Genomic DNA, 10843 nt, shown 5'->3' with positions numbered 1-10843 from the left:
TCCTTTCAAAGCATGAAGTTGAGTCAAATCGAGGAGAATAATCGTTCTGAGTTGCCAAGACAATTCAGACGATGCTGTCCTTGTTTCCCGGCCATCAGGTTCACTTCAGCGGCATGCGAGATGACCACGCACACACGGCTGCTCCATTCAATTTAGGCTTAGGCTCAGGATCGGTAGCGACCGTTTGAAGCATCAGTGTGGCGAAGCAGCCCCCATGAATCCAGTTGACAGATCGTGTATACACTTCACTAGTTGTGACAATAAAGAAATAGAATTATGCTCTGGAGGTGACGCACAACGCAGGCCCATTGTCAGCATGACAAGAACCATTGTCAGCATGAAGCCAGATATAGGTGCGTTCAGCACGAAGCTAGGGCGTTCAATCGTGAGCAGACTGTTTAGGGTTACAGAACAGAGCTGAGGTAAGGAGAATGCCTCACTCTACCAAGAATTCCATTAGAAAATTTAAAACGTGAGCTGCACGGTAAGACAAGCAAACCCAGCAGGCATTTGCTGGTTGAATGGACGCTGAAACAACTACCTTTTGAGACGTTGAGATCGGGGTGAAAAGATGTATTTGTGTGAAAATTGAAACAACGTCATTCACGAAACGTCATATTGACGTTACAAAGCAACGTTTAATCAATGTTTGCTGATTGAGCATTGATTTAACGTTACATTGAAACGTCAGTACGACATTTCGTGAATGACGTAACTTCAATTATCATTCCAAATCTCTTTTCACCCCGATCTAAGGGTCGTAACAGGTAATTGTTTCAACGTCGATTAAACCAGAGGATTCAACGTTGCAGCAACATTGATTAAACGTTGTATTGTAACGTCAGTACAACGTTTCTTGAATAACGTTGCTTCAATTTTCATTCTGAGCCTCTTTGAAACGCGATCTCAACGTCGTAATAGGTAGTAATTTCAACCTCGATTCAACCAGCGGGTTCCTAAATCAATCTTGACGCAAAATTAAGCTCTAAGCATTAATTAGTTCGCTATTATCTTAACATCCCCTTACTGTGTGAAGATGCAAACTGACGACTTGTCAGTTTGCATTTTATCCTCGTCGGGCGTAAACCCCAAAACCGCCTTCGCCGCTGCCAGTACATGTCCTTAGCCAACCTGCATTTTACTATCTGTGTTGTTCAGTGGTAACGCTTATACATGGTGCCCCGGTCTTGAACTGCTTATGGAATGGCCCAGTATCGCGCTCCCCACCAGCTGAATTTTGATGAACAAAAATGGGATACATGGAAGAGTTGCCTCATCACGAAAAGTTCAAGAATCGGCAACAGGCCATGGGCCTATTTCTTCAATGCCGACACTTCTATTCTATTCTATGACCTTTCGGAAAGTCATGAAGCTTGATGGCGAGGAAGACGAGATTCAGGTGCTGTGAAGTTACTACTTGGCAAAAAAAAGAAACACAAAATACGGAGAAGTTTAATTATTTAGAGGTTCGCCCCCCGCCGCCAAGGCGTTCAGGGGCATGCCTGAGAAACCTTGAGAACTCTTCGTTCAGCTTGACCTCAGTGGCTTCTTGAAAAGTTGCCATCACGACTTCTGAAAAGAGTAAATCTTTAGGATACTAAAAAAGCAGTAAGTAATTTTGGAAGAAATCCATGTGATTTTTTGGAAAAACTTCGAGACGTCAAACAAACAACGTCACGTCAGTTATGGAAAGATCGGGTTCCAAGGGCCGGGTCCCTTGTGAATCAAGTCACGAAAAGTATAAGAATCGGCAACAGGCCATGGGCCTATTTCTTCAGTGCCGACACTTCTATTCTATTCTAAAGCATGATCAAGCTGATCAAAAATGCCTATAAATAATTTTCTGTAACATTTTAATAAAAAATATGTAGCTATATTATATTATAGTAACATGCTTGAACAATTACTAGGTACGAATGACACGCTAGAGCTTCAACTATGTACAAATTACATCTTGAAGCTATAGCTAAAAATATGCGTGACGTGTGAGAAATATGAAGCTATAGACATGTTGGTGAAATGCTAGAGCTGTGTATAGGTATGTATATGACAAATAATACCTATACCTATACAGTGAGCGAGATGCTAGAATTATATAGCAAGTTATTTCAATGACATGCCAGAGCTATAACTAGGAATGTTGGTTACTGGCTAGAACTATAACTATAGGTATGAATGACATGCTACATTTATAACTATTGTTATGGATGACATGTTATAGCAATATAGCTATAGCTATAATGAGATGTTTGCTGGAGTGCCATGTAGCCAGGTTTGAGTGACAGTTTGAAGCTATTATAGGTACGTGTTACATGCTTTAACTCGTCAACCGAATTAAGGGTGTAAGGGAAGTGGGAGGAGAAATGAAGAAATTAGGAAGATTGTATCTTGAATAACGGGCAATAAATATATTCAATGGCCGGACCATGTCTCTAGACTGCCCGCCGCAAACAGTGGATAGCTGACACGGATTCACACCCATCGCCCCTATACACTCATTTGCAGGGTCATTTATTAGGAAGTTTCCTTAGAACTTACATGTGATGAACCTCGAAACAAGTGAATGATAACAAATATGGATATTTGTGGATGTGAATATATGTATGAATATCAGAATATGCAATTCATGCTTCATGAATGAACACGTAATGCTTACTTTACTTCATGATTTAGAGCACTGAATGTACAGTAAACTAATTTTATTTATTTTTAAGAACAGAATTTCGACATGATTGAAAAGTTTACCGTAATCAGTTAAGACGACATGAGTAATTCATCAATTATACTCAAGTGCACAAATTCGAAATGACCTATTTCCTCCTATAGATACCTTTAATAGCCGAGAACAAGCGAGTTCCGTTGAATGCAATTTTGTTTTTCTTCCCCTGCAAACTCATCTTGGACATTAGGGCGTTGCTCATGGTTCTGAAAACATAAAAATATAATTTGCACCAAGAGTTAGATTAGAACAAAATTTCACGTACGTGCCATAGTCGTTCAACGCAACCGTTGATTGTATACGTCCTAAACTCATCTAAAGGTCACAAGGTTATAAGGCAGTCAGTGGCCTAAAGCATAATTACTTGAAACATAACGTTGTTGGGACAACTGTAAGAGCCCGTTAACATTATATAAATATATTCATAAATGGTATGTATTATAATTAAATATAATTCGTTGATAACAGATTATAAATGCTAACTATTCAGTTAATAGTAATAAAAAACTAATCTAAATTGCGTGTACCTTGAATTAATACAAGAATGTCAGAAAACCTAATGAGTTTGTGTGAGAGCTAAATAGCTTAAAAATTTGTGCCCAATTTCCGGCGTCAGGGATACAAAATTGTGATCTTTGAGCTGGTGAAAAGCATCATTAAAAGGTCGAGGAATATTTTTTCTCGCAACAGTTCATGCACAATACAAACTGGAACGGTCGATGAGAGCTTTGATAGCAAACACAACATAATCAATAGAAATACGATATGAAAGTTACCGTTTCATTAATGTTTTTACATTATCTGCCACGTCAAGTCCACCGATCCGCTGCATTTGCTCCTTCTGAAAAGTAGAAAAACATTCAACAGGAGAAAATTATCTTTTTTGAAACGGCGCAGAAATATATATATATATTTCGGCTGTCATTCATAGCAAAATCACAACGTAGCGGGAAAATGAAGTTACATTTAAACTTAGGGGTTCCCGCTAGATGGCCTTGCGCTTCGTGGATAACTGAAACCATGGTTTTATTAATTCAACCATGACTGAAACAACCCATGCAAGTTGTATTTCAGGCCGAAAGATTATTATTGATAAAATAAATACAATTCTAAGATTTGAGTTAATTCAGAGAAATCAAACGACAAATAATGTACAAGTAGCAGAGTAAATTTCTGAATGCTTGACACAATCGAGGTAAAATTGAAGATCGGTTTTTTGACCAGCCAGACTGCGGCTACACTCGAAGATAGGTCATGCACGCACATTTAATTTGCTCTTCGGACGCTTACGGAGGAGTGCGGCGACTTTAAAACTGTGACGCACAGCGTTCAAAGATATTCCAATATGTGGCCAGCTACATCGCGAGCGAGCATCCTTGAAATCTCAGTTCAATGCAATATTGCTATACTCATTATAAAAGCACAAATAAATATGAAGATACATATATGGTTCATTCAAATCACATCAAAACTACGCAAGCAAAACAAAGTTTGGTATGAGTAAGTAAGCAATTAAACGCAGTTTATATAAAAAGCGCCTTCCTCCTGACGGTAAATTAAATTCTACATGACTGATTAGTTCTCAATTATCGAACTTAGTAATGGCGACTGTACAGAGTAGCTGCAAATAAAATTTGTAGTCTGAATTATACTCACCAACGTGTCATAGAATTCTTGGTCCGAGAGTTTATCTTCGAATTCAAGGAAACTCTCCAAAGTTTCTAGTGGTTCTTTCAGACACGGGGTTGAATTGCAGCTGTTCTTGTTGCAGCAATCATTCTTCTGCACTGCATCACGGATCTCCATGAGCAGAGTGAGAACCTTTCTCTGGAACCCTGTCAGAGTGCCCGTGAATCATCAGTTTCTAGTTAATCTTTTAACTTTGTCATTCATCATAAAACGCAATTAGAACAGAAATTAGACGCTTTAAAGTTACAATTATATTAATTTCCTCTCTTGAAATTGCGAGCTAATGGCAATCTTACTTTCTTCGGGAATAGGACGAAGAGAGCCTCGGGTTTCGGTCAGTGGCGATGTAGGCGTGACGGCGACCGTATCCATGGGAGACCCAGCCAAAGCAGGAATATGGCTGTACTTGAATTTCTTTGCAGGCCCTGGCAGCAACACTTAGGAATACAAGAACAAGAAGAAGATCATTAGAACGCAACAAATGAATAGATTTTAATTAGAACTGTTATTCTATCGATTCAGAACGATGTGTACAAACATCACCGCAACAAATGTATTAAATTTAATTTAAACTGTCAATTAAAAACACCGTGTGCAAACATTTAAACTAGATCATGTCCGTTTGAGTTCTGCACGGTATAAATTGCACTTACATGAACCAGCCTGCAGCAGCAGTCCAGACTCCTCGCTGTCACTAACCTCTGAAATAAAATTCAATTTGTGGAAATAATTTTGAAACGTAAGTCAAATATTAATTTAGAACAAAAACACACGTAAAGAGACCTAAAACACACTTCGAATTTCTGTAGCTTATTTTGTACGAAGATTATGAAGAAGCCTTTTTCGAATTAGCAGTGAACAAAATGTGAGCATGAATGAACATAAATTTCATTACGACATTGTTAACACTATTATGCTAATTTATTAAACATACGATCCGGACAACAACAAAAAATGCTTCAAATATACAGGAGATTAGTCAATGAGTCACCAAATTTGGGACATTTGAACAGGTGAAAAAAACCTAATGAAATATAAGGGTGAGGTCATGGAACTCGGGGTGAAAAAATTAATGAATTGGAGCTATTTTAGACGTGCAGTAAAAATATACAAGACCTAGCTCATATTTTGTTAACGACGTATTCTTCTTAGCCGGAGCGCAGGCAGGCTCCAGAACCTCTTCACTCTCGGCTGTTGTTTCGTCATGTTGCTCACAAGTCAGCCGACTCTCTGTTATGAAAAAAATATACAAGAGCGTCATAAATACGTTAAGAAATTTGGTTTCAACAATTTTTGCAGGAGGATGCTTTATTTGATAAGTCAATAATTGGTAAGGATGAGCATTTGCATCGAGAGAGAAGAGAGAGGGTTATACCTCTTCAGTTATAATTCACGCTGAACATACCTTTGAATGAAGAGCATTAGCTCATTTGTATTCTTTCTAATAGTTTAAAAAATAACCATACCTCAACCTGATCATTACAATCAACAGCTCTAACGATAAAATTTCGCCCTAAGCATAACGATCAACAGTACTGTTTGGAATCGTTTTGCCCAGTGTGTGCCACATGCTAAACGTAAAAAATTACATGATTTTTATCGTTTGAGCTGTTGATCGTAATGATAAGGGCGAGGTATGGTTATTTTGATACTATTAGAAAGAATACAAATGAGCTAATGCTTCTCATACAAAGAGATGTTCAGCGTGAATTATAACTGAAGGCCCATAACCCTCTCTCTTCCAGTTATCTAAAAAATAAACCCATTAATCGTTATAGCTGAAGAGCTGACAAGTGGAGCATTGAAGTCTAAAGTGTACCCTGTTTTGGTAATATATAGTGTAACCAGAGCTGGGCAGCGCTACTTTGAAATGAAGCGGCCGCTACCGCTACCGCTACATGCTCTAAATGTAGCGGCAATTGCTTGCATGTAGCGCCGCTACCGCTACTGAAAATGTAACGGCCGCTATACATGTAGCGCGCTACTGCCCACCTCTGAGTGTAACTTTCATAGGACAGAGATTATACTAGTTTAGGCAAATACAGAAATTAAGATAGAGGTGCAACTTTTAGGTATGCTGAATAAATTTGTATTTACTGTTCCTCAAAATTAAATAGTTACAATTCTAGCTTTTTCGCTATTTCTTAGCAGCGTTGCATTCCACTTTGATCAAGTAAAATGATAACCAACTGCTGCACGGTACATGCTTCTCACGGAGCAATGCTGCTGCATCACCTTTCTTAGGCCACATGACAGGGCGTCCCTCAAGCCAAGCAGTTGGTGTGGTCCCTTCCGTTTCTTTGGTCCCTTGCGTTTCTTTGGTCCCCTCCAACCGACCAGCTCGTGACCGCACGTTGGGCATCCTCTCCTGAAAATTAATGTAAATTGTATAACTAATGGTAGATTTATAATGTTATGCTGGATTGAAATTTCCTGAATGGTCATGTAAAACTAGATTAGATTTTGTTATTTAAAAATAAAAATACTCAATTCACCATTCAGTTAATCGTGTCTCTCTGTTTCGTGGAGAGGAGGAAGCAAAAGAAGTTGGCCAGCAACAAATTGTAAACAGATGACTTTGCGTTCAATATCTTCAATATTTATAGAACAGCTTGTTCCTAACCGAGAGATAGATTCTTCGCTCAAACATTCAATATTCAGGAGCATGGAGTCACAAGGATGGCTGAAGAAGTTTTGGACCCGTTTTTGACAAGTTAATTACTGTACACAAGAAAGAACTAGCATTTTTTCTCATGTTATATTAAGGCTGTCATCATCAAGGAGGATTCTCCAGCTATTAATTTACAAACTACCGGATTTGTCAGGACATTGAAACTGTTCTCGTAATTTAAGCTTTGATTTCAATCTGTATCCACTATGTTTATACTAATGTCATTTCAAAATTTCAATTTCTAGCGTTGCAAAACTCTTCCTCTTCTACTTGATAATGAATGAAGTTGCATTCGAAACGTCTTAAAATTAAAATTATAATAAAATGTCCCTTGGAAACCTGATATTTGACTTTTCAGTTCCTATCAAGAGCCTAATTCGCCGAATAGAGAGAAACAATAAGAAAATTGTCAATAAGAAATACTCACTGGATTTCAACGAAATCTTTCTCAATTGCAAACAGCGGTAGAATTAATAAATTTAGACCATGATCAACCAAGCTGAAAATATATTTGTTGAGTTATGATATATTTATGAAAAAATATATTTGTACGAATTAAATTTAAGAGATCTTCAGAAATATGTAGAAATTTTATAAAAAAGTAATGATTTTCATCCTGCACTTTTACCATAACCAAATACAATTCCTTACGTTTAAACATTAAAAAAAAAAAACAAGTTGCTTTAGTATCTTGAATACCTGACATTTTCAATGTCTATACAGCTGCACAACATCAAAACGCGACCTCTCCCACAATCTGCTTCAGACAATCTCTGGAATAGTATTATTGACTTTTATTTTAATATTTAATGAAATTTAAATACAATCGATAACTTACACAAATGTCTGTATTAGTGAAAACGAGTGTGATGAAAAATTTTGTACCTGCAAGCTTGCACATCTTTGCAAATCGACTGGCAAACTAACACAATTAACAGCAGGATCGCAAGGGCCGCCACAGGTATGGCTAAATTAACCCAGCGTGTTCGGAACAACTCGAGCCTCACCGTGAAGACTGAGCTGTGCGACTACAAAGCTAGCGTCCTCGGCCCTTTTCTGTGTGGTTGCGAGACATGGACCACCTACGCGGGACATGAAAGGAAACTCAAAGGCTTCCAGATGAGGTGACTTCGGAGCATACTGCAGATCAGATGGCAGGACAGAGTACCCAATTCTGTGGTGCTAGAGCGATCAAATATGATCAGTCTGCTCTCAGTTCTAAATGAGAGACGTCTCGATAGGGTGACTAGGACATGTCAGTAGGATGGTCGCAGGCCGCATGCCCTCTTCAACGTGGATGGCCGACGAAAAACGGGACACCCGAAATTACGCGTCTGGGACATCTTCTTGATGTCCCCGATGGGACATCTTCGGGACACCCGAAATTACGCGTCTGGGACGGACTTGAGCAGCTGCCCGCTGGGGCTGGAGACTTCTTGCGCTGAGGTCGAGCGCCGCTTATTTAGCGACTCTCGGAGGAGGTCCAGACGGAGACATCGGTCGACGCAACAGTTACAGCCGTCCGCCTTCACTTGTGATGGGTGCGGATTGGAATATCAAGCCAGGGTCGATCGGTACTCTATACAGCCATTCGCGGCGATGCAGGCTGAGTCGATAGCTAGATCCTTTGTCGCTCGTGACAGGCGGATGCCGAGGATGATCAAAGAACCGCATGGGCATTGCCCGCATTGGTAATCTTTTCATTAATATAGTAGAAATTATGTATTATTTTTTCACTTTGCATTATTCTCTAGAGCTGTGTGGCTTATACGCTTAGAAATACGCTTTAGAAATTTAAAGAATACGCTGTGTGGCTTATACGCTTAAAAATATGGCAATGGATATCTGTAACTTTTGATTTTGTAGAGCTTTATGATAGATTTCTTTGGATGCAATGGTGAAGTGTGGTTTGCACACTGGAGATATTCCATGATTTTGCTTGATTGGCGATTATTCGTGTATTTTAAAATGTACATTTATAGCGTGTTTTGAGTATTAACTGTCTTTAGCTTAAAGAAATATTTTGTATGAATTAAAAATTATTATAGTAGCATCGGCGTTGAAGGAGGCAGTTATAGGATGTTTTCAGTCGCATTGCTTACATTGTATAATGCTTCTATGTTATGAAACTGTTTATATTTTACAAGCTTTGCTTTATATTTTACATAGACTTGCTTTTACTGCAATTTTAAATCAACGTGAAACTCGTTTTGCTACATACCTCTACCTTAATTTAGACGTAATTCTGAAGGTCATTCACATTTTAATTCAGAATTATTATATGATCCGACAACTATAAAAAACCATCTGTAGTAAAGAAAAATCGACCCAAGATACTTGTTTCGGACCCTTTGAATAAAAGCACAAAGTTAAAAGTTTCGCCTCGGAAATGAACGACTTAAAAGTCACTTTCTCTTGAGAGTCAAAGCTTTTCAAACGATGGAAATCACTGGTATACCTTTACAACAAATCACACAACCAATTACCATGGCGTGAATTTGAAATGGGTAACTTCATATCTGGACTTGAAAATCAGGAACGAAGTCTACCGATCCAGAGACTTTTTGATTTCAATAACTAAAACTAATTCCAAATGGATTGAAATTGATTGAAATAAATTTGCAAAAAAAACTCCCAACTATATTGAGATCCGTGCTCCTATTCGTCTCGCTACAGCTACATAGATGTTTTCACTTCTCGAAAAAAAAACTTCTTTGATTCGGTATACGTACAATTTTACTCTTGATGCGCTAAATAAGAGTACAAAGGATTATTTGGGAGCACTTGCTTAGAAATGGATTACGTTTCCTTCGTGAAGTTTTTCTGAAGTGAGTGCCAGGCGGCAGGCAACAACTTACAACTTATCAAGCGTAGGAGTTCGACATCAAGATCCTACCCATGGTTGAACTATATAAGGTTGACCCACGAGAAGTTCCGTCTTTCACTTCAGCTTTCTTGTTACGTCACTGAGATCGAGAAACGTGAACAAACCCGTCATTCCCATGACGGATTGGTTGTCTGGTTTGATCGCATTTCGGTGATTGGTTAATGCCCGTGACGTCACTGAGATCAGTGACGTCACAGGCGAACAACGAACTACATCCGCAAAAATGGGCTTCTGATGGGTCAACCTTACACTAGTTCAACCATGATCCTACCCATGCACAGGCATTCGCTAATTACATTTGCGCTAACAATGATAGGACACCGTATCCAGTCAACATTATTCGTTTACTTGAAATCAGTCAAATCACGTAGCTAATGACGCCAACTCAGTTAATAAATAGAGAAAGTGATTTCATACGCGTCGATTACCGTTCACGCGTCAATTACTGATATGAATCCAAGCGTATATACGAAACAGACCCTAATAAATGTGATTTAATCGATAATGTGAATAATGAATTTTCTATGAAATGAAATAACAACGTGGTACACCTGATGCCGACCTTGCACGAGTCATTTTACCGGGTAATAAACATAGATAATAATCTGCAATGAAATCAAAGAAGTTTACTGAAGAAAAAGTTTAAAAAATCTAAAATTACTTCAAGGAACCTGGCATTGACTACGTCACAGAATCAATCCATTATGAGTAGCAAAGCTTAGTCTGGCCTTAATAGGTAACGCGGCGAAATTGACAAGAATGAACCGTTGAATTCATCCCAGCGAGGCGCATAAATGCAGGTGAGATGCTGAATACAAATTGAGACTAGAAGAGGTCGCTGGCGCGGTTGGCTCGACGAGCTGCGGGATGGCAAACT

General features: G+C 38.7%; 1 protein-coding gene across 1 annotated transcript; it reads right to left on the bottom strand.

Moving 5' to 3' along the window:
* Window positions 1-1449: 1449 nt before the first annotated feature.
* LOC108676200 lies at window positions 1450-4548 on the bottom strand. The gene is made up of 4 exons (XM_018164251.2): window positions 4376-4548; window positions 3496-3560; window positions 2831-2925; window positions 1450-1572 (listed from the first exon to the last, which is right to left on the bottom strand). Exons 1-4 carry the CDS (start codon window positions 4523-4525, stop codon window positions 1457-1459), a joined length of 426 nt encoding a protein of 141 aa, XP_018019740.1. The 5' UTR covers window positions 4526-4548; the 3' UTR covers window positions 1450-1456.
* Window positions 4549-10843: the final 6295 nt, after the last annotated feature.

Source organism: Hyalella azteca, unplaced genomic scaffold (assembly GCF_000764305.2).
Source record: "Hyalella azteca isolate HAZT.00-mixed unplaced genomic scaffold, Hazt_2.0.2 contig8032, whole genome shotgun sequence".
Lineage (NCBI taxonomy): Eukaryota > Metazoa > Arthropoda > Malacostraca > Amphipoda > Hyalellidae > Hyalella > Hyalella azteca.
The sequence above is the reverse complement of the archived record's forward strand: the minus strand, read 5'-3'. Positions and strand labels throughout refer to the sequence as shown.

Coding starts and splice junctions, on each gene's coding strand:
- LOC108676200 (XM_018164251.2), bottom strand. CDS start 4,525: ATGGAGATCCGTGATGCAGTGCAGAAGAATGATTGCTGCAACAAGAAC. Junction 3,561..4,375: donor AAGAATTCTATGACACGTTG/GTGAGTATAATT, acceptor TCTACTTTTCAG/AAGGAGCAAATGCAGCGGAT. Junction 1,573..2,830: donor CTTGTTCTCGGCTATTAAAG/GTATCTATAGGA, acceptor TACTCTTTTCAG/AAGTCGTGATGGCAACTTTT.